The sequence below is a fragment of the Plenodomus lingam genome (genome assembly GCF_022343315.1).
Source record: "Plenodomus lingam strain CAN1 chromosome Unknown contig_23, whole genome shotgun sequence".
NCBI classification, from domain to species: Eukaryota; Fungi; Ascomycota; class Dothideomycetes; order Pleosporales; family Leptosphaeriaceae; genus Plenodomus; species Plenodomus lingam.
In genome coordinates, this window is record NW_027093940.1 from 785,504 (window position 1) to 812,113 (window position 26,610).

The 26,610-nt window shown below is 48.4% G+C and overlaps 9 protein-coding genes across 9 annotated transcripts; 4 read left to right on the forward strand and 5 right to left on the reverse strand.

Moving 5' to 3' along the window:
• Window positions 1–1,749: 1,749 nt before the first annotated feature.
• IAQ61_005989 (uncharacterized protein) lies at window positions 1,750–2,741 on the forward strand (the record flags this gene model as incomplete). The annotated part of the gene is made up of 4 exons (XM_003835944.2): window positions 1,750–1,900; window positions 2,003–2,031; window positions 2,128–2,271; window positions 2,331–2,741. 4 exons carry the CDS (start codon window positions 1,750–1,752, stop codon window positions 2,739–2,741), a joined length of 735 nt encoding a protein of 244 aa, XP_003835992.1.
• Window positions 2,742–3,338: 597 nt separating this feature from the next.
• IAQ61_005990 (uncharacterized protein) lies at window positions 3,339–3,881 on the reverse strand (the record flags this gene model as incomplete). Its single annotated transcript, XM_066097015.1, has 2 exons — window positions 3,625–3,881; window positions 3,339–3,479 (listed from the first exon to the last, which is right to left on the reverse strand). The coding sequence occupies exons 1-2, from the start codon at window positions 3,874–3,876 to the stop codon at window positions 3,339–3,341; spliced, it is 393 nt and encodes a 130-aa protein (XP_065953007.1). The 5' UTR covers window positions 3,877–3,881.
• A 604-nt stretch (window positions 3,882–4,485) lies between these two features.
• Window positions 4,486–14,157, forward strand: IAQ61_005991 (uncharacterized protein; the record flags this gene model as incomplete). The annotated part of the gene is made up of 4 exons (XM_066097016.1): window positions 4,486–4,791; window positions 5,456–7,099; window positions 7,179–10,325; window positions 10,396–14,157. The coding sequence occupies 4 exons, from the start codon at window positions 4,486–4,488 to the stop codon at window positions 14,155–14,157; spliced, it is 8,859 nt and encodes a 2,952-aa protein (XP_065953008.1).
• A 1,678-nt stretch (window positions 14,158–15,835) lies between these two features.
• IAQ61_005992 (uncharacterized protein) lies at window positions 15,836–17,583 on the reverse strand (the record flags this gene model as incomplete). The annotated part of the gene is made up of 4 exons (XM_003835940.2): window positions 15,836–16,522; window positions 16,574–17,016; window positions 17,074–17,148; window positions 17,199–17,583. The coding sequence occupies 4 exons, from the start codon at window positions 17,581–17,583 to the stop codon at window positions 15,836–15,838; spliced, it is 1,590 nt and encodes a 529-aa protein (XP_003835988.2).
• Window positions 17,584–18,569: 986 nt separating this feature from the next.
• IAQ61_005993 (uncharacterized protein) lies at window positions 18,570–19,790 on the forward strand (the record flags this gene model as incomplete). The annotated part of the gene is made up of 3 exons (XM_003835939.2): window positions 18,570–18,822; window positions 18,876–19,296; window positions 19,346–19,790. The coding sequence occupies 3 exons, from the start codon at window positions 18,570–18,572 to the stop codon at window positions 19,788–19,790; spliced, it is 1,119 nt and encodes a 372-aa protein (XP_003835987.2).
• A 428-nt stretch (window positions 19,791–20,218) lies between these two features.
• On the reverse strand, window positions 20,219–21,391 carry IAQ61_005994 (uncharacterized protein; the record flags this gene model as incomplete). The annotated part of the gene is made up of 1 exon (XM_003835938.2): window positions 20,219–21,391. The coding sequence occupies one exon, from the start codon at window positions 21,389–21,391 to the stop codon at window positions 20,219–20,221; it is 1,173 nt and encodes a 390-aa protein (XP_003835986.2).
• A 370-nt stretch (window positions 21,392–21,761) lies between these two features.
• On the forward strand, window positions 21,762–22,793 carry ESF2 (RNA-binding ATPase activator esf2; the record flags this gene model as incomplete). The annotated part of the gene is made up of 1 exon (XM_003835937.2): window positions 21,762–22,793. One exon carries the CDS (start codon window positions 21,762–21,764, stop codon window positions 22,791–22,793), a length of 1,032 nt encoding a protein of 343 aa, XP_003835985.2.
• A 223-nt stretch (window positions 22,794–23,016) lies between these two features.
• On the reverse strand, window positions 23,017–23,877 carry IAQ61_005996 (uncharacterized protein; the record flags this gene model as incomplete). Its single annotated transcript, XM_003835936.1, has 1 exon — window positions 23,017–23,877. One exon carries the CDS (start codon window positions 23,875–23,877, stop codon window positions 23,017–23,019), a length of 861 nt encoding a protein of 286 aa, XP_003835984.1.
• Window positions 23,878–24,267: 390 nt separating this feature from the next.
• On the reverse strand, window positions 24,268–25,161 carry IAQ61_005997 (uncharacterized protein; the record flags this gene model as incomplete). The annotated part of the gene is made up of 1 exon (XM_003835935.2): window positions 24,268–25,161. The coding sequence occupies one exon, from the start codon at window positions 25,159–25,161 to the stop codon at window positions 24,268–24,270; it is 894 nt and encodes a 297-aa protein (XP_003835983.2).
• Window positions 25,162–26,610: the final 1,449 nt, after the last annotated feature.

Here is a 26,610-nt window from a genome sequence, read left to right on the forward strand (position 1 = left end):
AACTACAGAATATAAAGTAGGACTACTAGAAAGATTTAATATCTCCCTAGTTAGAAGACCTTATAGATATATAGAGTCTACCTCTAGTAGTACCTAACTAAAATAATATTTTTTCCTAGTAGTAGATATTAGGCTATAGTTCTAATAGCTAATATATAGTTAAGCCTATTCTATAATTTACTAACTTATTATTAACACGTTTTAAATATATTTAAGTTTTGCTCCCTACCTAATTTACTATAGTCCTTATTATAGGATAATAAGACACCTAGTAGTCCTTATAAATCCTTAAAGAGAAGCGCTTAATAAGGCTATAATAATAGCTTCTTATTTATAGTTCTCTTTATAGAATTTTCTTAGGTACTATACTTTTTAAGGTTTAGATCTAATTATATAATATGTTATTAATAATATAATAAGAATATATTTATAATATATTCTTAAGATACTTATATGCTTTTACCCTAGAGTATTAGTATTTATACTAGCTTGCTAGCTAGCTATTAAAGAATAGTAAAGTTGTAGGCCTATTAAGATAGATAGACTAGTAGGAGTATTATACCTGCTAGAATTAGAATAATTTAAGAATATATTCTTAACGTGTTACCTATATAGCCTATATAAGCACCTCTTCTCTTATTAGGTAAGAGCTATCTTTATATTGCTAAACTAGTATTATATACCTATACCCTTAGCTATATAATTAAGGGTATACTAGGAGAATAGCTATATACTTAATAATTGCTAGTGTAAGTAGTAGTCCTTAACTATTACTATAAGTAAGGTATATATTATACCCCTATAACGTGTTACTAACTTATTCTAAACTTATTCTATTTACTTTTACTTACTTCCTTAATACTACTACTACTATCCTCCTCTAGTACTTTATATAGTTACCTAAATTTATCTCTAATATTACTATCTAGTTTAGATATATTATCTAGTACTACTATACTAAACTCTAGTATAGTATTTAGGAACACTTATATATTATTAAGAATAGGTTTAGAATATATTTAAAAAAGATAGTAATAAAAACTACGTTTACTTACTTAAATTACCCTAATTTATACTTAACTATAGGCTAGTTTATATAACTATAAAAATTTGCCGCTGTGATATAGACTTGAACCTATAGGGATATTCTAACCACTTGGAGTAAAGCCCAAGTCGCCCGACGCTAAACCCATGGTCATATGACATGCCACCACGTGATCATGCAGGGAGCCCTCTGTTCGCCGCGGTTGGGACAGCTGAGCCGACTACGGGCGCTTCCACGGACTGGGAGCGCTTCGACCGTCAGCAGTGCATCTTCTCGGACAGCTGGTCGCGCCGAGAATAGCATGCGTGGCAGATGGGTATGATGGTACAATGGGTTGCGTAGTGCAGAGAACTGTGGTTTCGTTTGCGCCCGACAAGGACGTCTCCCATTGAGGGCTTCCCGCTCCCGCAAGGCGACCAAGACCCAGCACAGCCTCGCGCGAAGAGACGGAAGGGACGGAAGACGTCAAGGCCGAGGCGACGCCCTCGAGTCTGATTGGCTCAACTGCAGATTGGTGAGATCAGAGAAGTCCCCCCCAGGATTCACAGTGTTCCTTAACCTCTACATCCACCTTCACCCTTTCACCGCCGCTGAAACACCCCGCTTCTGACACTTCCCCCTCATCATCTGCCGCGCTTGTTCCGTGTTCCCCTACCCCCCCCCCTCTTTTGTCCTTTTTTAGCCCTATACCACAGTAATTGCAGATGCCCATTCGCAACCCATTTCGCCGCGCGGGCGGCCCTGAGCAGAGTGATGAGGTGCAGCGGAGTACGGCGGAGAACGGCTTCAAGGACACGACGGTCTCGGGCGCAAAGCCCCTGCAGCTCAAGAACCCTGCAGAGTACAAGCTCAGTGGTGAGCCCTTCTCCAAACACGTCTGCCCTCTCTGAAGCGCATGTCAAATGTGCATCGCTGCGGGGTAGCATTGCGTCGTCTAGCGCTTACCGTGAGGAACAGACATCAATGATAGTGGAGTCTACTTGCCTGTAAGACTTTGCCTTTGTCTTTATATTGTTGCTTTCCCGCATCGCTTGCATCGCGGTCTCGACCCCCCTTGTAAGCCCTATTGACGCTTGCGCCAGCCATCACCGCAACAAGAGAAACCCACGTTTTGGCATTCCAAGTCCAACGTCTCAACTACCTCGTCGAATCACCGCAGTCTCCTCAGCGAGAATGAACCCTTTAGCATTTCCCGCGAGAGTTTTGACTCGTACAGGCGCTCATTTGTATGCCATTCCAGACCCGAGTACACAGAAGCCATTCACTCATTCCCCCCCCCCTCTAGGACATATCCGCCCGCTCCCCCGTAACAGACTGCGTCAGCGAAACCTACCCACGCCAATCCCTCGATGCACGCCGCTCAGTAGACACCCGCCGGTCACTCGACGCCCGCCGCTCACGCGCCACCCCCCGCTCCTCCATGCAACAGGGCCGCCCCGACAGCCGCGACCAAGTGCCCGAGGAGCACTTCGAGGACGTGGGCCTCAACGACGAGCCCAAGCCACAAACCAAGAAACGCAGCCTCTTCTCCCGCTTCGGCGACAATAATAACCATGCAAACGACGAGGTCAGGGATCGGCCGACGTCGAGCCATCATTTCTCCTTGACGGGTCGTAAGAGGGCTGAAAGCGGGGCGGGGTCGGAACTCAAGCCCATGCCCAGACCTGAGCTCGAGGTCCCTGTTGAGACGCGGTGAGCCTGGGATTTGGAGGTGCGGGTGGGATATGTGATGACGAGATGCGGAATATTGCAAGGAACGCAAATGATCCAGCATGGCGATGAAAGGATGCGCATGCCGAATTATAAGCCTCATCACCACCCCACCCACATAACGGCTTTTTCTTCCACGCAGAATCCGGGACACATGATCTTTTCTTCTTTCTCTCCACACAGAGAAATAGCCATGAGGTCCAAACCCCCAACCCTCACGCGGCGTTTACACGAAACTTTTCGTTTCTTCTTCTTTTTCTTCTGACCCCAAGACGCTTTCGGGGTTCTCTAAACTTGCATGTTTTTTATTATATATATATATTCTGTTTGCACATGACGGGGTTGAGGAGCATTTTGGCTTGGCTTTGTGGAGATGGTGGAGTTGTGGGTGTGGGTGTGGATGGGGATGGGAGTTGGACTTGTGGTGGAACTCGTGCTTGAAATGGTGCTTGACCTTGTGCCAACGTTGATTTGGTGCCGTTATCACCGTTCTTGTGATTTTTCATGACTTTGACTTGACCTAACCTAACCTACATATTCCCTCACCTCCCCCTTTCCAACCGCCAACCGCCATTCCCCTCCCCTAGCTTCGATCTCGTTCGCAGATGCAAGCGAGGATTCCCCATGTCCATATAGATTCCTCTGGCTGTTTTTCGAAAGTGAGTTTGTCGTTTTTGGGGGGGGGAGGGGGATAGGGAGGGAGGGAGGGAGGTTGTGAGGTAGCCTTGTTTTTCGTGTTAGATCTAGAATCTAGAGATGATATATCTTTTTTGGGGTCGAAGTATGCGGGTTTGTATGGTGGTGGGGAACATGCGTATGTGGTTTTGTAGGTGTGGTGTTGATGAGGGGTACTTTCTGAGTGTACCTACAGTGGGCCGCGGGACGCGAAGGAGGCGCGTTGGGCGGAGAGGGTTAGCGTGGACTGGGTTACCTAAGGATGTTTTTCTTCTCGTGTCTTTTGACGTCAGGTCTGTTGATGTCTTTGTGATATTGAGGATTTCTGTACACTCGCATCCTATTTCGTCTCGTGAGACAAACTCATCAACATGCCAGTGTTCCTTCGCTCTCCAGCATAACGAACATCGCTTAATAGGCAGCAATGTGGGCACCGCCGAGTCCATGCATACTGGCTGAGCACATCAAATCCCTGAGGCTGCAAGAGAATGGAATTTGTTTGTGATGCTCAATTGAGAATTATGTGGTAATGTGATGTTTGGAGTATTGGAAGGATGCCATCGCATGAACTGTTGCCTCAGTGGTTGCCTCAATGGCTGCCTCCATGGCCCTCGCCGTACGCTAAGCGCGCGCCGTCAAGCTGAGATGATTCTTCCTCAAGCAACGGATTCGTATCAATCCACTTTGCCAGGCATTCAGACAATATCCAAGCATGTGGCTATGCAAGACAAGCCTGCTCAGCCCATGTGGCACGGTGAGGAGGCTGTAGGCAAATACGTGGTGAAGGTGAGCCCGTTTGCCTCTGCGTCGCTAATAAAACCTTCTACACCGTTCTGTCCACATCATCGTCTCCCATCTCACCGTAATTTCTGGCCTACCTGGAAACTTCATTCTTGTTACGCTTGCCAGCCTTGCGCGGTACCGCTTTGTAAACTTTACAATCTTGTTCGGCTTTGATCACTCACCAAATTTGCACTCCCACTGGGTCTACGATCCGTCATCTGCCCCGAAGGCTCGCCTGTGGGGTCCACCTCTCAGCAGCGCGCTTGAGAGCAATGGCTCCATCGACCAAAGAGACTGCGTACATCTATCATCACGTGGTACTTCCCCCAAAGCTACCCCAGGAAGATGATTATGATCCTGCGCATGAGAGGGTACTCGTTGAACTTGTCGTTTGTGCTCTTTCCGACTTGAAGGACAACGTGGACCGCCAGCATTGCTCGACGGTACAGTCTGCCATTGAGACGATCGAAAACTTTCAGCATTGTCGAGACAATTTTGGCAACATCAGCGACATCTCACTAGAAACTCTCTTGGTCAAATGCGCACGCGGTCACCTTGACGGGATCGTGCCGCTCGAAGTAAAAAAGCAGAATGCGGTGAGCTTCATCATGTCAAAGAGAACGGAGCACACACTAATTCTGTTTGAAAAATAGGCAATCCTCGTCAGTCGATGTGCCGACGATGTCATTTTTGAATACTTTGAGCTGTCCCCCACCAACGCCTCTTCGATGCAAGCCGGGCGTCTCATACGTTCCTTTCCTGGGTATGCTTCACGGGTTCCTAGCCAGGAAATGACCGAGCCCGAGCTCTGCAAATCACTCGCAAGTACAATCGCCACAATGACGACCCAGGTGGCACCGGATTTTCGCCCTGAGGTTCGGAAAAACAAGGCGATGGAAGTTGAGACTCGTGACACTACTCATCCGGGCCTGATATCAGACTTTCTCATGAGCGTTATTACCGCACTCGGTCAGTCAACAGACATCAAGCGCATCTCTAAGCACACTCGTGAAGAAGTACTGTGGAACCATTGCTTGCAGCCATGGCGGAGATCTCCTCTATGGCTGCTTCTCCGCGTCACTCTTCAACTCTTCTTCACCCGTAAGGATATCCTCACGAATGGTAGTGGTGACCTATACAAGTCCTTCATGGTGTTTATGCTTGCACGAGTGCTCACTTTGGTATGTCCACCGCGAGGAACTCTCATTGCAAACATTGTGACTAATCGACCTCTTATACAAGGCCAAGAACTATTGGAACGATCTAGGCAGTGAAATCATTCACATAACATCTGCAAAGTTGCACCGCCGATTGCGCAAGCTTAGGCTATCGAAGCAAGCATCCTGTCTCAAACCAGAATGGGCGCAGCCGATCAAGAAAGACATTGCCAGCGCTCATGCCGTCATTAAGAAGCAATGGCTTAAGGTCACAGCTGATCCTCAAGCCAATATCGATACGGCTATAGTCAAGCGCTTACGACCCGAAGATGACCTTGACATGAATCTCCCGGCTTTGGACACGTTCCTTTCTGAAGCTGCTGCTCGAAAGCGTAACGCCTCATCCACAGAATTCGAACCGTCCTCAACCTATCCACGATACGATTCTTCCGAATTTCCTGATACATCTTTCGGGACAGGCAATCATAAGATCTTCTGCCTAGCAGCATTCGAAACCTGGGTCGAGAAATACTTGAAGACCTGGACACAGCAGCATGCCCATGATCCGGGAACTTGTGGAAAACTTCGTCGAATAATGGAATCCTACCATACCAACGCCTACGCAGTGTATTCCGATGTACCCATTAGCCTCTCAATCATGTATCTCACGCTTGTGGAGATATGGGTTGCGTGCGATGAATCTGCATGCTCAATTCATCCTTTGCTACTGGAATACGATCCTGAGACTGATTTGGCAGAGTTACAATGCCTGGTTCTTCCCTTGAAAACCCAACTGGAGCGTCTGCATAATGTTGAGGTCTATGTCTCCTCTAGACGGGTGTCAGCAAGGAAATCTCTCCCGTCAGTGTACCGGCAATTCGGGGACCCCTCCTCGTTTGCTGTAAGGTACTTCGATGGTGATGTGCAGCTTCAGTCCACTCTGGCTCAGATTGAGCGTAAAGCGGCGCAGAAGAGGCAGCAGAAATGCCAAGAGTTAGCTCGGCTTCAGGAACAGTATCAGTCTTTGATGCATGCATACAACACTGGAGTTTGCCAGACCGAGACCTATATCTACAATCGCCGATTTGGGTACACAACTACACGGCATAGAAGAGATTGCTCACGATGCGCCAAAAGTCACAAGGCAGAAGCGCTTAGTATTCAGATCTACGAATGGCCAGTGTCGTCTCAGTCGGCAGTCGCCAAAGCAACTGTTTTCGAACTGCACATACCGAGAGCTTTTGGAGATTGGCGAGATAGTTCTGCCTATATGGTTGCCTCTGTACTTGGATTCAAAGCCGATGAGGCTTCGAAACCAAGCTACAAGTTCACGCTTGATATGCACAGCGAGATATCTAGCCTACTCTCAAAGCAGTATCATGAACGCCGCATTATTCCGCTCTCTACGATCAAACCACATTCTGTTACTCACCGCAAGAATAAACAGGCAGTGCATCTCCTGAACGAGAGCGACGTCTGCTTGAAAAATGCCATGCGATTGGAATACTATGATAGATCGTTGAACATCATTGCTGGACGTGCGCCTATTCATACGGAAGATGTCGCGAAGAAGTGCAGATATAAATTACCACAGCGATCGAAGGCCCTGGAGCGCTTTGCGTATAAGCCACCATCTTTATCAGATGGCCTTGGGCCGAATGAAGTCATTGTAGGTTGTTTTCCGCATGCGTTGTCCTTTCTATCGCTGCCAACTCAATATTCTAAGATGGTAGTGGTGCCACATACTGGCTACCGTTCACGATCTGTTATCCTTCATTGTTCACCAGCTAACTTTGTTTTCATTTTAGGCCAGTTTATCCGACTGCCCGTTAAACATATCCATCGAAGAGTACAAGGCTTTGACATCAATTCCGCTTGGGAGTCGAATCGTGTATTCGAACATCATCACGCAATTGGCAATACCGGCCGTAGATTTCACAAAACCGGAAACACAATGCTTCATTCTCCAGGCTGCTCAACAAGTCGGTAAGCCGAATGGACATGTGGAGCGTGTAACTCACGACATCCTCACGGAAGAGAAGTTCGGCTATGCTATGCTCCACCAGCTGAATGTGGCACTTGAGCGCATGTCTGAGAACTGGGAGTCGTGGCGCGCCGTTGCGACTCTCTCATTGCTGGCAAAACGAGTATATTGCCTCAACGATTCTGTAGGTGTTCGTACGCAGGCTTTGGAGATTCTGGTTCGAATACGTGAAGTATGCATGAAATGGGTCTCTCGACTAAAGCAACGCGTGGCTGCTTCGACCGACAACAATCAGCGGAGTGAGCTATGCTCGCGAGCTACAGAGATCGCTCTGATATGCACCGACACCTATGATGTCGCAGACCTCGATTTTGATGCGATTCTCCGACAGGAGTCAGCTGTCTCTACATTGCTAAAATGTTCCATCATGATCCAAGAGAATTCCAGCACGGTACAGTCTGACTATCAGAGTTTGTACAACTGTTCGCTCCAAGCATGGAAATCCATGATGTATCGTATCTTCCCTAAATTACAGGCATACATCCAGTTCGACAAGACCGGGCTTGAAGAGTCTATATCGACTAATTGGGCGGCTTTCCAGCCAGCTTCAACGGCGCACTGGGTTTCTCTAGCAACGCCACGAGAACATTGGGTCTATGTTCAATCGGGTACTCTGCCAGTACACTTCAATCTCGTCACTGGGGAACTCCTTGTGAATGGACTTCCTTTGGCTCGACTACCACAGGTATACTCAGACCATAGCATGTATGCCCCCTTGTTCGCAAGGTCGACGCTGGAGGTCGTTCCAACGGACGAGCTAGGTCTTGAATTTGGCGCGAAAGCCCCATACCATGGCTTCAGTCTGCACTTCGGAATGAAGAATGAAGACATGTTGGTGGTTGCTATCAAGAATTCTTGCCGCTGGGACCTGCTTCCGCAACGAGTATTCCAACATCAATTACCTCACAGTTTCGTCTCTGACTACACGCATTGGTATAACCATAGCAACCAGATCGTTGAATTTCGACCTCGATCTGCGCCTTGGTCTATCGAGGACGATATGTGGCGCCTTCAACATGACATCGGTACGAGTACATGGCGGTTAGTGAAAACAGACGAGGTCTTAGTCCACAGGACTAGCACATCTGCACGAGGATTTTCGACTATTTTCCAATCTTTGGAAGATGAAAATCATATTCACATAATCCTCAACATCATGAGCCGAGTTGTGGATATCGAGCTTCCACGACTACAGCTCAGCTTCTTTATTGGGCATCGTGAAGCACAAATTCAGTCACGTCAGTACCGTGGCATGTTCATTGATTCTGAACAGAGTATTGGATCTTTAGTCGGCCTGAACAGCAAGCTCGTCTTGAAGCATCAGTCAGATCGCACAATTCTGATTCCCTGGCCTTCGGAAATCAATAGAAACACCGTCCAATACCAGCGGATGCCGAACTTGCAGCATACAAAAGTTTCAATAAGCAAGACTGCGACAACAAAAGTATACGCCTATGCTATAGACGAAGATCTCGGGCGCATCATTGACACGGGAGACATGGAAAGCAAACTTTTCCTTTCGTTGTTGCATGCACTTACCTCGCACTGCCTGCCGGACAAATTGACGAAAACCACCGGTGTCGAGAGCAGTCTCACCATTCTCCGCTCGGCTGCCACAAGGTCGTTCAAATATCTAACGGAAACCCAAGTTAAATTACTGGAATACATCGGACTCCTTTCTGCAAAAAGAGCATTTTACCCTTCACACTTGCGAGTAATGCAAGAGATCAACTGGAATGCAGCTCTTCCGTCCTCAACACAGGATCCATATTTACGTACAGCTGTAGGCGCGATTTTTGATCATGCTATGAGCATGTCATTATTCTATCCAGAAAGCACCATCTACAATTCGATCAGAAAATCCCGTGAGGCAATGTCTTCTGATGCTCTCCTCGAACATCGCAACATCATTCGCACAGCCGTTTTCAGAGTTTCCGGATTTGGTGCGGAAGACTTCACTACCAGTCTAGACAAGACCTATAACGCACGAGATTCTGGTTTATCCACTCCCGCAGCTTTGAGAGCTCATCAGACGATGACCATGACGTTGCGTGACCGAGAAGCCCTTCTAAGCGCGATCCCCAACATCAAGGGTAGCTTACTTGGGAATCACTTTCAGAGTGCTACTGTTGCCGGTATAGACCCGTCTTTCCAGCCCTCGCGTCTTGGATATGATGCCAAGTGGTTGGAGGATCCCACGCCATTCCTCGTCAAGAATTGGTGCAGCCTCCATCAACATCTCCCAGGCGCTTCCAGTCGCAGTAATCGATTCAACATTGCAGTCTGGTTAGCGACGATGAGCTATGCAAAATCTGCTGATGTGGAAGTCATCCAAACTCTGTTTGCATTTTACAGATTACGGGACTTTGCAGGTAAACAACCACCAACTGCGCCAAAGTTTGAACTTCCCCGCGGAAACACTTACGATAAGAGCGAAATTCGAACAATTGCGCAAGTAGCTGCGAAATCATTCGACACATCTGCAGAAGCCAATCTTCCCATACTGGAGCAAGAGACAGAAGAAGAGCATGACTTGAGAATGCGTTCAACCTTCGAACATAATCGGAGTATTGCCATTAAGGGCTTTGCTGCAAATCTTCAACTCCAGTGGCCAATCCAAAGGCCTACAACCCCTAAGGACAAGCATATAAGCACATACATTGAGCTTGGAGAAGCCATGGAAAAGGTGAAGGATAAATTCCGAGTTTGGTATGATAATCGCGAATTCCACAATTATCTTCAGAGCATGGGAGATGTGTTGGCACGCCAAACATGGACGGGAGTCCCATGTGCAAACTACGTTCTCTCGTCGCCGGAACCATTACTTCAGTTGAGCGATAAGATTCGGACTTTTGGACCAGACGATATATTTGCAACAGCACCAGAGACTGGTAAGCAATTAAACAACGGAGTGTCTTCAGAGAGCTGATTCATTGCTAGCTACCGTCGAGAACCCTCACTTTCGTGCTGCGCCTCACGAGCTCGACTTATTGACAGAAGAATGCACAATTTCAAAGCCGAACTCTGGCTTCCAAGCCTCTTTGAAAGATTTGTGCAAAGATCTCGAGAGTTACGCCCAGTCGAAATGTGAGAAAACTTATGTTGATGATTTACGCACGAGCTGTGCAGCTTTGGACCGCCACTTCGATGACAACAAAGGGCAAAAAACATTAACCGAGGGAGTGAAAGATCGGCTATTGAAGTATCAACAAGATTGCCGAACTTATCTCGATAATTTTACGAATACCCTGTCCATGTGTGCGATGGAAGACAATGATTACTCAGGCGCACAATATTCTGTGAGAATATCCCGGTTATTCTGGCTCAGCCAGCTCCATCGCAATCGATTCGACACGTTATCCGATGCTTGGAAATGTGTGATTATTGACTATGGTCTTGCTGTTACTCATCTTCGTCGGGCCCAACGATTGATGGCTTTGGCTGACAGGCATGTTGACTTGGCAGAAGAGCTTCGTCACGTTGGACATACTAATTGGTACCCGCAAGAACATCCAGAGACACTTCTCTTGGAAGCCGAGAGTGGTATAATGGTTCGCGAAGAACAAGAGTTTATTGCAAACAAGATGCGTTCGGAGGGTGGAGATAACATCGTCTTGCAGCTTCTAATGGGAGGTGGCAAGTCCACGACGATTGTGCCAATGCTCAGCGCATATTTCTCTGACAAGAAGAAGCTTGCCCGGGTTATTGTTGCGAAACCACAGAGTCAACAAATGCAACAAATGCTGATATCGAAGCTTGGAGGGCTTCTCAATCGCCGCATTTTCCACATGCCATTCAGCAGGAATCTAAAGATGACGCTGGCCACTGCGACTGCAATTCACAAGCTCTACACAGAATGTGTCGCCAGCCAGGGCGTGCTTCTGGTGCTTCCAGAACAGATCCTTTCCTTCAGGCTCATGGCCATCGAATGCATGCTCACCGATGAGCCGGCAATTGCAAAGTCGTTATTCTCGACGCAGACTTTCTTCGAAGAAACTTGTCGCGATATTGTAGATGAATCGGATGAAAACTTCAGCGTGAAGTTTGAACTAATATACACTGAAGGCGCCCAGCAAGCCATTGAGTTTGCGCCAGAACGATGGCTTATCATCCAAGAGATCATGAACCTTCTTCCACGATACGCTGCAAAAATTCATGCAGAGCAACCCGACACTGTTGACATTCAAGGAGAAGGTGATGGCAAGTTTCCTCGGATTAGACTGCTTCACAAGGATGCAGCTGATCAGCTGATCCACTACCTTGCAACTCACATTGTGGAATACGGTATTGCAGGCTTACCATGTCGGTCACAGTCACCAGATATGCAGGCGGCTATCCTCAAGTACATCAAAAAGACGGAGCTCGATACGCTAGAGATTGAAGCAGTCGAGAAGAGCAAATTCTGGACTGAGTCCACAAGATTGCCTTTGCTCCTCGTGCGGGGTCTTCTAGCATGTGGAGTGCTTTCATTCGTACTTACTACAAAGCGCTGGAGAATCAACTATGGGCGCGATGCTTCTCGAGAACCAGCCACCAACCTCGCGGTTCCTTACCGGTCAAAAGATGCGCCGTCTCCGCGCTCGGAATTTTCTCACATAGATGTGGTGATACTACTTACTCTTTTGTCATACTCCTACGGAGGACTAAGCGACGAAGAGTTGTTTGATACTTTGACTCACCTCTTAAGCTCCGACCAAGCCAATATTCATTACGATGAGTTTGTCAGCACTGCATCTTCCACCTTACCTTCTGCTTTTCGGCAGTTGTCTGGTCTTAGCATACGAGACAGACACCAGTGCGTTATGGAGATTTTCCCAGCACTGAGGCACTCCAAGAAAGCTATCGACTACTTTTTGTCGTATCTCGTATTCCCGAAACAACTGAAGCAGTTTCCCAGCAAGCTCAGTAACTCCAGCTGGAATCTTGGCATGAAAAAGGCGCACCCTTTATCAGGATTCTCAGGAACCAACGACACTCTACACTTGTTGCCTTTGGATGTGAAGCATCTTGATCTACCAAGCCAGAGCCATACGAATGCCCAGGTCCTGGCGTTCCTGCTGCAGGAAGAAACTTCGGTCAAGCTCCTTCCCCCAAGGTCAAATATTGATAAAAGCGACGGCCAACACCTACTGAACGTTGTTGAGCAACTCAACTTTGATATACGAGTAGTTCTTGACTGCGGTGGTTACATCATGGAGCAGAGCAACAAGCAAGTCGCAAAGACATGGTTGAATATGAGCAACAGCGACATCCAGGCTGTTGTTTATTTTCAAGACGAGGAGCTATCTGTGCTCGACCGTTCCGGTCGTGTTGAATCATTTCAGACCTCACCCTTCGCCAAGAATTTAGAGGTCTGCATGGTTTACCTCGACGAAGCTCATACACGTGGAACCGATCTCAAGCTACCACGGGATTACCGAGCCGCTGTTACTCTCGGTAGCCAGCTAACCAAAGACCGTTTGGCGCAAGCTTGTATGCGGCTCCGAAAGCTGGGGCACGGGCAGTCAGTGACTTTCATTGTGCCTGAAGAGATCGCCATCAAGATTCGTAAACTCACCCACAAATCAACGAACGAGGCAATCCAAGTCAAAGACGTTTTATGCTGGTGTATTAGCGAGACGTGGCAAGATTTGAAGCGCAGTATGCCATTATGGGCAGTGCAGGGGCATCGCTTCGAACATCAGAGAGACCTCTTGAACGGTGTTGATACCACCAAAGATCAGGCCGAAGCGTTTCTCGAGCCGGAAGCTCAAGATCTCGAATCGCGGTACAAACCAAAGGCAAAGGAACAGGATACTGCCAATAATTTCATTAATTGGGACTTATCCAACCCCAACCTCGCTCGAATCGTATCGCGATGTCGAGACTTCGAAGCAATGGGCTTCAGCGCTGCGGCGCTCAGCGAGGAACAGGAACGCGAGCTGTCTCCTGAGATTGAGCAAGAAAGGCAGGTCGAGCGACCACAGCGTATGACCGCGGAAAAACATAGCCTTCATCCTGATCTTCACCGTCTGGCATCCTCTGGTAATCTTGTTCTGAGCTCAGAAGCATATGAACCTGCCTTCCAAACGCTTCGATCAACCAGCGCAGCAAGGGTTTTCAAGCTTTCAAGCTTACCATCCGATTTATTAGTCACAAAAGACTTTGCGCGTACAGTAAAATTGCCTCGGGGGTCTACTCATGCTCCCAACATATCAGACTCATATCAGCGGTCCATACAATTTGTTCTCTCTGTTCCGAATGGCACCGATCCAGGAACAGTTCAGAACTTGATCATCATCTCGCCATACGAAGCCGATAAGTTGCTGCCTACAATCCTTTGCTCGAAGAAGATTACCTTGCACCTTTTTGCATCGCGTCCAAATGCAAGTTTCAGAGCGCTTGATGATCTCGTGTTGTACAACGTTGGTCATGCGTTCACTGCGGGTTCTGTCTCCCGCAGTCTTACAATGCAACTCAACATATTTGCTGGTAGTCTCTACCTACGCTCCATCTCAGAGTACAATGAGCTCTGCGACTACCTTGGATTGCTGCGAACGAAAGCCAGAGCCGACCAGAATGTATGGGCAGATGGCTTCATTGATCCGCCATGTGGCTTATGGAAACTGGAGAAGTCTCCTGTGTCCTTCCTCAAAGTTCTGCTTATGAAGATCCGTCATGAGGGCGAAGGGGTGGAGAAGACCCACTTGGGCAAGATTTTGAACGGTATTAGATTGGAAGAGTGTGACTTTGAGGAGCACTGAGCCAGCATGGTGCCTGATGTCTTTGGATCGGTATTGTGCCCTTCAAGAGGGTTGGTAGTTGGAATGAATGGGTGGATATGGCAAGATTGTAACGAGACTTGGCTCACCGTTAGAAAATGCATGCGTGCTCATGATCTGGAACTTGGATATTGGGAGCTATGTGGCGGCTAATACACTTGTTACTTAGTGTTGCATATCGCACAGAAAACACTCTTTACGAGCAGCATAAATTGCTCGGATGCTGTGACGTATGCTTTGACTCACTCTGCTCCATGACTTTTAGATGTATACAGGAACACTAGTGAAGGTGTTTAATACCTGCCCCAGACTCCATATCTCTACTCTACCAAGCCCGTAGGTCAATTCCGAAATTTCACCACGTGTCAGCGTAGAGTCCGATCTCAACACCCTCCCGTCTCTTGCGCAGCACTAACTTGCAGTCGCCAACAACTTCGTTATACAGAGCCACTTGAACTCCGTCTGCATTCTTCTAAAATTCTCGGCCTGCCTGGCGTACATGGAAGGACTCCTCTTTCTCTTCCTTAACTCCCTTACTGAACCCCTTTTGAAATCACTTTCTTGGGTCTAAAACCACAAGTATATTATCGTTTAAAAGGGTACATCAATGTCTCATGGCTGCAATTTTTTCATTGTATCATGCATCACGACGACCGCTCAGGACGCGTTACTGACATTGTGTGTGGAATCTTTGGCTGTCCCTTGACCTCCTCGACCTCCTCACTGCGAGCCAGCCCAGGATACCAGGTGACAGCTTTCACTCTCTTCGTAAGTTTCATCTTTAATGTGCTAGCATAATATACTAATAATCTCAGCACAGAATATGCAAGATATACTCAAGGCTATAAAAGAAGCTATATAAAGTAGAAGCAGAGATTTAAAGCGCGTGACTAAGTAGTTAGAAGAGCTTCAGGAACGAAAGAGAAGGGAGATGCTCGCTGTTTCTATTCTCATTATTAGCGATTCAGGTGCCACCCTTTTGCTTGTTAGGCCATACATTCTAGCTAATTGGACGATAGTCACTACTTTTGACACAGCTGGTATATTACTTGCGTTAACAAATCAATGCAGAGATCGAGGGCTAATCTTTTGAAAGACGTGGTAAGGGAAAGAGACGTAATATGGGGGCAATAGGGTAACCAATTAAACACAACTCATCTTTACGAAAACTAGGATCCAGACCATATCCCACACAAAGACGACGAGGAACCCGAATAAGAATAAGAACTCCAGTCTGGCTGGCCAAGGTGCTGAATATAGCTAGAGCCTGGAAGCCATCGGCAATGTAACCAGATTTTAGGGATAGCAGAGGAGCCAGCAGCAGAAGTCCTCGATATAATTGCCCAGGAAGAAGCACAGCCGATGTTGGAACGAGCACGAGCCAACTTTGCATCGATACAACTTCAAAGCATTCGCTATCTTATCGAGTTTTGCAATTTACCATTAAGACCTGTGCCTGAACCAGGCAGGGTGATAGGAAAATGAAGCATACCGCCAAAAGATGCCACCGATAACTTTCATGTGCCCTTGACCATTAACGATCCTCCCGGCACTCAACCCCATCAACGCAATCAGCCAATTCCTAAACAAAATTCATAAAAGCCATACTTTCGTATCCGCCACCTCTTCGCCCCAGCCCTCCCACCAACTAATCCCCACGCTACACTCTCGCTCTCACAAACCTGACTTCTCTCCTCGGCGGCCCCGCGGTAAAATGATCCAAAACCCCCTCCCAATAAGCATCCGGCACAAACCCATCCGGCAACACAACATCAAACTCACTCACCACCCTCCCAGTCACACTCCTCAACTCCATCATGGCCAGTCCCTTGCCCGCACAGCTGTACGGGCCCGTGGAAAACGGCATAAAGGCCTGTCTATTCAGCACCATCTCTGGCCTCGTAGTCCAGCGCTCAGGAATAAATTCATCCGGCTGAATGAAATTGCGGGGATCACGGTACATAGGAAAATGGGGCATATGCACAATCATGTTGCCGGGGATGAAGCGGTCATGAATAGTGAGGCCCTCAGGGGGCGTCACTCGTTGGGCGCCAAAGAAGACGGAGGGCCAGAGGCGCATGGATTCATGGATTACGGCGTCGAGGAGGGGCAGCGGCTTCTGGCAGTTGTAGTCCATGGCGTTGTCGTGAAATTCTTTGCGGACGGCACGCATGATTTCTGGGCGCGTTGCCAACTGCATGAAGATGAAGGTCAAGGCCGTGGATGTGGTTTCGCTGCCGGCGCTGATGATGAGTCGGGATTCGCCATAGAGGAGATCGCGGCCAGCAGCGTTGTTGGGTGTTGCAGCGATGAGATGGGAGATGAGATCCGGTTTGTTATCTTTGAGCTATTGGAAGTCAGCTGGACAGGCACTATCGGTTTGTACATCGTTACTCACAGCCATTCTCTGCTTCATTTGGCTGACACTCCAATCTCGCCACTCCTTCATCGGCCCAGCCACCGATGTCAGGACCGACAAAGCATTCATCAACCACGGCATATGGTACATGTAGCCCATTGCTCTGACACCATTGGTAAAGGTTGCCAGAATACTTGCGGCGACATCACTCTGCTGGCCTTTGATGAAGCCCATTGGCTTGCCAAAAGCTAGCGCAGCCATTGTGTCATAGCTGTAATATGTTGTGTACTCCAAAAGTGGCACAAGCTTTCCCTCTTCACCCCGCAGTCGCATCAGCAACTGGTCCGTGAACTGCTCGATCCGAGGGGCAAAAGCGTTCAATGAAGTCTTCATTGCGTTATCCCAGACCCTGCGTCGCTGACGATGAAAGGCTTTATCGCGGTTAAGATGCAGAGACCGTTCCATGACATCGTAGAATGGTCCTGGTAGTCCGATACAGTCAGCAGACTCTTAGGTGAAAATTCGAACAAATTCCTGACCTTTTGTCGTTTTACTTTGAAAGCCGAGGATCTGTTGAACTGCAGCAGGATCGAAAATCGAAAGCTCGCGCGGCCCTATTGATATCAGAATGAAACCCTGTAAACGATAGAATGCTGTGACGTACCTGTCCTCACATAGTCACCGTATTCTCCTTGTAACTGCTGCAAGACGCGATGATAGTGAAGCTTACTAGACCACACCTGCTTGAGTGTCCACCATCTTGATAGCTTTGCACCAGCCGGGCCAGGAAAGTCCCTCAACGGATGGAAGAATGCGCGATAGACTCCAATGTAAACCCAGAGTGTAGCCCAGAAGCTCGTGGCTACCAAAGTTGCGGTAACGAAGCCAGTGTAATAGCCCAAGACCCAGTAGGCGGTACACGACCCGACGATAATAGGCAGTGCCAGGTGGTCAACCTCGACTCTTCGTAGAACAAATTCATGTAACGCGACAGCGAGCAAAGGCATGAGTGCAAAGACGGTCATGGGGACGGATTCCATATTCGACATGGCCCAGGGATGCGGTCAATCACACGTGGATTTGGGGATCACAGGTGCGGATCTTGTGGTTCCTGAGGGTGGATGAAAGGGGTTATCTGTGTACCTTTGGTTCGATGTCGAACACTTCTTACGCGATCAGGAAGGTTCGTATGGGCTGTTCGCGTTTGTGCTCCACGTTTACGTTTTGTGGCTGGCCACAGGTATTTCTTGCTCCTTGTGCAGATCATGTCACAGCCTATGTTGGGACAGTGCGATAGTGGCGGCATGCAATTTGGCAAGGTCTGCCCTGTAGTTTGCTGTGCGCGCAAACACATGTACATACATACTGGGCGAGTATCCAACGCTAGTAATGTACTCGTGTGGCGTTTGGTGTGATTTCAGATCCTCCAGGCCCAGCAAACGGCTCATCCTCTAAGAGGCTTAATCCCATCTGGCTGCGCCGCTGGGGAAGCCGGTGCCATCTTCCGCAAAAAGCATAAGCAGTTTGGCTTCGGCTGCGGCGTTGAAGAATCCGGGTGAAGTACATACCCCTACCACTTGGAGACATTGACAGCGGAGATTATCGAGGCCGGGAGCGGTGGAGAATCCTAGTGGCTGTCATTGAACGGCTGAAGACGGTGGAGACAGTAAGGGATTACTATAGACAGGGGGCTGCAGTGAACAAGGCTGGTCTTTCTAGTTTTTACCTTGCTTCTTGACTTTGGACCGGCTAGTTGGGGTTGGGCGACGAGTAATCATGTCCAAGAGACTGTCCAACCCCTTGCAGCCACCATTTAACCGATGCATCCTGAAGGAGTCAACAATTCAGCTCCACTGATCCTCATGTATGCCCCATCGAAAATAGTGTTGATCTGTGATGCGAAAATGCTATGCTGTGTTACGACAACAGGTAGGATGGTACAACTACAGGCTTTCCGATTCAGCTCGTGGCGGTCCGCCCCTCATTCTTCTAAACACCCCTCCATAAACCCAAGCAGCATTTGTTCTCTGTAATCATGACTTCCAATACAGCAAAAGTAGGCTTGATGCCTGCTCCATCTGGAGTGACGGCAGATTTCAGTGGCGACAGGAGCGACCTCCAAAGCAGGATCATTGTGGTCTATCTGACCATGACGGTGATTTCGACTCTTGTCCTTGGATTGCGACTGTATACTCGCATCTTCATTCGGAGTATGACGGGACTAGATGATGCGCTTGTTGTTCTCAGTTGGATGGGGTGTATTGCATGGCTGGTAGTCTGCTTCCAGTGTAAGCTTCGACATCCCTTTTGAATGTCCCAGCGATCTGATGAGAGTTTGTAGCGTTTCAGTATGGCTTTGGTCAGCATCTCTGGAACGTGACGCCAGAACAAATGATGAATTACAGCAAGATGCTCGTTGGCATCATGGTAGTATACGTTTGGACGCCTGCGTTAGCAAAGCTGTCTCTGCTGGCACTGTACCATCGTCTGAATCCTGATCGCAAGATTCGATCGTGCATCTATGCACTGGCAGTGTTGATCATCGGATACTCTCTCGCCATCACCATCGTTGCAGCTGGCCCTTGCAATCCACAGACACACCTCGATCAAAAGTGCTTGACAGACCTGAACCTTTTCATGGCAATCATCAACATCCTTACAGATGCTATGATTCTCTGTCTTCCGATTCCGATGCTACACGCACTCATGCTTCCGATGAAGCAAAAGGTGCTACTTGGACTGGTATTTGCGCTTGGTTCCGGGTAAGAGTATCAGAGGTCTCATCTACTCTCGTACCTAACATTCGCTCAGGGTAATCGTCATATCCACTGTTCGTATCATTTACGTCTACAACTACATTAGCAATCCGGATGCGACATACTACCAAGCCGCGGCTTGCATTTTTTCAACAGTAGAACTCAATGGGGGCGTAATATGCGCATGTATCGCTCTGTTGAAGCCTTTCCTCCAGAAGCACTTGCCCTGGATGTTGTCATTTTCAAGCCATAATGGAAGCCAAGGAGGAAGTCGCAGATTCAAATTCTTTGGGAAACGAAGTGGCGAGAATAGCTACGAGCTACAAGGCGCCGGTGCGGATAAGAATGCGCCAGATCAGGTTGGCAAGACGGGAGGAAGAATCGCAGTGACTCGGTCTTACAGCGTTCAGGGATCGAAGACTGACAAAACTGACGGTGACAGCATGGAAGACCTTTTTACGCCAGTCTCAGATTCTAGTACCTGGAAATCAGCTAGATAATCGAAGTCTAGCCTTGATAATGATGTGTTACACATAAACCAGCTTGCTGTACCTGAAAGTCAACATGTGGGCGGCGCAAGGTTCAAATATTGGAAAGGTTGAACGGACCCTGAGGAGAAGACATAGCAGTCAGAAAGCATCGTTATTGAGGAGAAGGCTGTAATATATGATTGTCATATGGAGTCTTTGTTCAAGTGTGAGACCGGGGCGGAGTACGCAGACGCCATGTCGGCCTTGGCGTGTGTCATGCGCAGAAAGCTATACCTGATAGGTAGAGACGACGTTAACCAACTTCAAGGCGCCCTGCAAGGATAAACATATACAGGGTGAAAATACAATACACAGAATTCATTTTGCTCTGGGTATCATTCGTTACTACCAATGGAACCTTGTGAACCTGGTCTTTCGGCCCATAGCACACAGCGCTCTTACACATCAACTTCTGCTCTGAGTGAATGCCGTCCTCGCGCAATAGCGTCGCCCAAATCTGTCTTGTTCAACGCTTGTCCTCGTACACTGGAAATAAAACGACGCCCGCCATCAGTATTCTTTTTGTGGTTCTCTTCCTCTTTCGCATCTGCAATCTCTTGCTGACGCACACGCTCCGCACGTCGTTCCTCGAGTGATGATGCCTCTGCTTGCATTCTTGCCAGACGATCAGCTGCACTCTCCTTTGGTTCTTCGGGTTTCTCTGTTAGTGGAGGTGCAGGTCTCGCAGGTCGCTCTTCGTCCCAGTGTCGACGAGGCTGATCGTATGGTTTTCGTGGAGGGGTACGATCACGACGTCGATAACTGTCCCGATCATCACGGTCATCCCGTCTCCGTGGTGAGCGTGAGCGCCGCCTGTGTTCATCGCGATGGCTCCGTCGGTAAGGCGAACGAGAGCGGGACTTTGATCGCCGACGGTGGCTGCCGTGATCATCTTTCTCGTCCCTATCTTGTCTTCGGTGTTTTCGCTCCCGTTTGTCCCGGTCATCGTAGTCATCAGATCGGGAGCGGGACCGATGTCGTCGGCTGCGGTGTTTGTGGTCCCTGTCGCTGCTCCGCTCTCTATCCCTTCCTTTGTCCTTATGTCTGCGTTCCCGTTGCTTTTCCTTTTCACGCTTCTCTGCATACTTTGCTTCCTTTTGTGCATCCTTCATTGCCTTGAGCTGCATCTCCATCTTCTGCTTCTGAATGATGAGGAGCGGGTCCTCAAGGACCTTCTTTTGCGTGTCGCGTGCAGTGTTGATGGGTGTAGCACCGACCGCATCTACTCCAACCGCTGCGCCCTTCTGCAGACTTTGTGTGTCGCTGGACTTGAGAAGTTGGTCGATCCTGCGCTTGCCGAGCAAATAGCCTTCGCGCTCTTCTGTGACGCCAGCACCTTCGCCGCTGGGGCCAGCATACATCCAATCTACGCGCTTGGTGATAGTCTTGCCACCCGCAGCCTCCTGCAATTTCTGGAGTTCCTCAATCTGGCGTTCCTCTTCGCGCTCTTTGCGGAGCTTTTCGATTTGTTTGCGCTCCTCGAGAGCCGACTTTTCTTCCTTCCAGACGCGCTCTTGGTTCTTGCGCAAATGGGGATGCCATGACTTCTTCAAGTTGAGATCACCACCCATGATGGTGACTTCTTCAGGATGATCGTGTGTCTGATATGGAGATGCAAGTACTAAGTAGTTTGAAGCAGCTCTGCTGGAGTAGGGTGGGCAGAACGAACTGGCGGAGTTAGATGTGTTGATGATAGGGAAGACGTCGCGCAACGCAGAGTTGGTAGGCGCCACAGCCCACAACACATGAATGCCAAGGCTTACTAACGCGGACCCACCCACCTCCGCGACTGCTCCGCAAAAGTTTCGTGATGGGCCTACACAAGCCAACGCAAACACTAAATGTGTGCATTGTAGTGGAGAGGCTATACCAGGTTTCTCACAGGACTATATCCAAAGGAATTGTAGGACTTGTTGATTATTCACTTCACCATCCTCTGCCATGTCCACACGAAAACGCAACGAATTCCTCGACATCGAGGACAGCGAAGACGACGAAAGAGGCTACGATTCCGAGGATGAAAGTAGAGCGCGCATGCTCCCCTCGTCAAAGCGCCAAAAGGTAGAACATGACTCAGAGAACGACGACGATGCCGATACCGACAACGAGGACCAAGAAGCAGAAGCGGAAGAAGAGAAAGACGGCAACGACGACAGCGACGTTGACAACGATGATGACGTCCCTTACGACAAAAGCGCAGAACTCGCCCACCTCGAAAAACTTGCTGCCTCCCTACCCTCAGAACTCAAGCTCAAGTCCACAAAACTCGGAGAAGTCCTCCCCCCATCCTCCCTCAAAAAGGACAAGTCAGGCGTCATATACCTCTCGCGCGTCCCCCCCTTCATGAAGCCCACAGTCCTACGCTCTCTCCTCACACCCTACGGCGACATCGGTCGCATATTCCTCACGCCCGAGCCGAGCACCTCGCGCACACAACGACTGCGCTCTGGCGGCACCCGGCGCAAACTGTATCTCGACGGCTGGGTGGAATTCCTCAAGAAGAGAGACGCAAAGTTTGTTGCGGAGAATCTCAATGCACAGACCATGGGCGGGAAGAAGCGCGGGCGCTGGCACGACGAGGTGTGGAATATCAAGTACCTAAGTGGCGTCAAGTGGAGCCATCTCGTCGAGCAGATTCAGAACGAGAATGCAGAACGTGCGGCGAGGTTGCGGTTTGAAATTCAGCAGGGCAAGAAGGAGAATAAGGCGTTTTTGGAGAATCTAGAGAGGGGCAAGATGTTGAGCGGGATTGAGGCGACGAGGAAGAAGAGAGGCGAGGAAATGGATGATGAGAGGGCGCCGGGTGCTGAGGCTGCGAGTACGGCTGTTCCTGGGGATAGTAAGGCCGCAAGTGAGAAGCCGAGGAGGAGGAAGGGAAGGCTTGAATTCACGCAGCACACCGCGACAAGTAAGGCGTTCAAGAAGCCTGAGCCGGGGCAAGATGTGCACAGGGTGTTGAGCAGTATGATGTAGTTGATAAAAGAGCATGATATCCCAACAATTTAAACAGCCATTTCCGAATGATGTCTCTTGAGCTAATGATGCCCTCCCTTGTATTGCTACAGAACTTCATGTTCCCAAAGCAACCTTATACACGCAACGCCAGAACTCCGACATCTCGGCTTGTGAAACCAGGGTATAAACAACCTCTACCATACACCCATGGGCGCACCTTCGTTCCATCCATCTCTTGACCCTATATCGCCGTGCCCCTCTCAAAACTCTCCCTAATCTCGCTCGTATAGCGATTATAAAACCTCGCCAACTTATCGTTGAACTGCTTGTTCTTCTGATTAATATACGTGACATCGCCAACATCCTGCTCGTCCCTGATTCCCCTCGCCGCCCTCGCCTTCAACCTCGCCCTCTCCCCCTTCTCCAGATCCTCGACCAGCTTATCCACATTCTCTTTCCGCGGCTTGTGATCATGCGTGTAGTCCTCGTCCACCGGGGTATTAATGCGGCCGAGGCTGTCGACCGTGTATATCTCGCCCGACGGCGTTTCCACCAGCTGCAAAAGCCCCGACGAGACTTGATTCTGCAGCTTCTCTGCCTTGGACGCAGCGTACGCTTCCTGGTCGACTTTGCTCATCTGCTTGATTTGCCGCTTGTACACTTTATTCGCTTCGTTTCTATAATCGGCAAAGGCGACGCCGTCGCGGTTCCGGCTCTTCTTGGCCATGCGCTTGTCCCAGCTCTCGCTCTCTTCGACCGTGTAGTCCCAGTTCCGCTTGCGCTCAAAGTCTGGGTCATCGGTTTTGAGCAGCTTGTACGCGGCTTTTTCGTGCGCGTCTTGCAGTTTGGAGATTTGAGCGAGGCGGGAGGAGCGGTCTTCTGCGTCGCGGACTTCGCGCTCCGTAGCTTTGCGACCTGAGACTTTTTGTGCTTGGAGGGCTTTGAAGCGCGCCATGCGAGCGGCGAGGGCGGCTTTGGGGTCGTTTGCTGGAGCGGCCGGGGTGCCTTCTGATGATTTGGGGGCGTCGGTAGGAGACGTTTCGGAGGTAGGCATTGTAGAGGGTGCCTCCTCTTGTGTAGTTGCTTTTATTTCGTCGGCCATGGTGAGGAGTGTGGAGCTTTGCAGTGTCAGCGTCGCAAGTCTACCCAAGAAATGTTGGAGTCGACGACTGCCAAGATACTAGCGTCATTGCTGGTAGATATTGCCATCTATTCATTCACTCCACACTGTTCACGGTGGCGCAAGCAGATAGTAGTTTAAATAGCCGTGCCACAGAGTGATTACATAGCACGTGTATTGCTATCTTGCTGTCATAATTCCTCTATCTCTTTCTGACAAGCTGGTAATGTCATGATTCTATACGAGTATGTGGAAACCAAGGATCGATGCTGTGACTCAAATCCCCTGATCTGGAGTATCCTTAAAAAACCAATACTCAAACGCCACGCTATGCAATGAAGCCCAAAATCTAAAAGTGATTCCATGATCAGTCTACAACTTCACTTTCTTACCCGGCTTCTGCTCCATCGTGTCATCCTTCTTTCGCTTGAATATACTTTGACTCTTCATCTGGCCAAGACCCGCCTTGTTCGCTGGTATTGCCTTGGCCTTCAGACCGAAGCTCAATTTCACGGGCGCTGCCTCCACCTTGGGCTTATCCTCGGCCTTCTTGTCGCCATCCTTGACCGTCTCATCGACCGAAGAATCAACTTTGTTTTCTTCTGTGGCTTCTGCATTGGAAGTAGGTGATGTGCCTTCCGCAGGTGGAGTGACTTGTTGCACGGCTGCGTTGGCGGCTGCACGTTTCGCTTCAATCGCCTTCTTCATCTCAGCCTCCTCTTGTGCACGCTTCGCCATCTTTTTGAGCATCTTGTCTTCGCCAGCTCCACTCCTCGCTTCTGCAGCCTCCTGTTCAGCAATCTCATTCCGCCGTTGAACTGCCGCAATACTGGTATCTCTCCATGCAATCATCAGACCATCCTTCTCGTCCTCTTTGACGTGGCAGATACCCTCTCGTCCCAGATGTTTCGTAAATTCCGTTAAACTATTCCACCGTGTGGCGTTCATGTGAACATGCTCCTTGTCACGGATGTACTCTTGATAGAATCGGTTGACCGAAATGAACTTCTCGCCATGCGCTGTGCGCAACAGTGAGACAAAGTCGCGCTGGAAGTCGTTGCTGAAGTTGGCAATGTATTTGCGCGGGTCTTCACCGACGACTTGCATTTGACGGACATGCGACTCAGACTGAACATGACATTTGAAACCGTTGGCATCGCGACACTGCTTCTGGCAGACTTCGCACCACCATCGCAGACGCTGGAGGCCCTTTGACTTCATCTTATTCGCGACATATTTCGTACTTCCAACTTCGGCTTTACCCATATTGCAGTGTATGCGCTAGTCGCGACTTTCGTATTGGCGGTCGGCTTACAGTCGCTTTGTGGGTGAATGGTGGCGGCGATCGTATGGTGTGGTTTTTGTGGAGTGTAGGGCGAACGTGGAGGGAACCTTTTGAAGGTCAACTGTGGAGCTGCAGTGGAAGATCCGCTCCCGCCACTAGCGCCGGCGCTGATTACGACCAGGGTTTTTGCCCTGCGGAGGTGGGTGGGCCAGTCAAGTCACGTGCATACACCTTCGTTCGTCGCCCCATGCCTCAAAGTGCCCTTCATGCCCCGGCCTTACACGTATGACAGCTACTGAACCGACAGGTGGGAACAATCTTCCATCTTAGTAGGACTCTTATCAGACTTGAGGTGCACGGTTTGGAAAGGGAAGAAGATTTGTTATTTCTATATCACCCATAGTGCTTACCTCATACCGAGGTGGTGACTGCCCACCACCATTGGCGACTCCCCTATCCCAGGTTAACTAGGAGACACCTATTTGGGACTAGTAGGGATGTCTATATCTAGCCACCTTAGCCCTTTATCTATAGATTCTTTAATTAATACTTTTATTATATTAGGTTATAAGCCTAGCTTATCCGCTAGTATACTTAGCTTTATTTACTAGTACCTGCTTATATTAATCTCTCTTTATTAGCTTCTACTACTTTAGCTATATCTATTACTAATATTTACTATTATTATAGCTTCCTATTCTAACCTATTTAACGCGTCCCTACTACTATTACTAGCTCTACCTATAGCTTTATTAGAGGTACTACTATCCCTATATCTACTATTACTAGAGATAGATCCTCTCCTAAGACTATTAGTACTACCCCTACTACCTATTATATCTACTAAACCTATATTTAACTTCTATCTAGACCCTTCCTTATTACCTAAACTAGGTTCCTAAGGTAAGAACTATCTAGAATAGTAGTTAGCCTAGACTATAGTATTTAGATATATAGGCATTTAGCCTATTCTTACTAGAAAGAAGCTAAGACTAATACTTCCTTCTAATACTAAGGACTAGGATAAATAGGATAATAAGGCTTTAGTTATACTACTATTATTAGTTTATAATAACCTAATAATAAGTATAGCAAGCTATAACACCTCTCTAGAAGCCTAGAAGTATCTTACTAACTACTTTAATAGGGACATAGGTAATATATTAATCTTACTTTTCTAGTTACTTATAAACCTCTACTATTATAATAGAGATAACCTTAGACTATACCTTAATAAATTCTATTAATACTAGATATATATAGCTAAATATTATATAACCTCTATATAACCTATTATAGTAGTAATACGTGCTATATTTAATTCTAACTAGGTTAAGGGCTTATTCTTTCTTGCTACCCTACCTAAGATAATAGATAATATTATTAATAATTTATCTACTAGGAATATAACTGTGTTTAAAAATATTAAA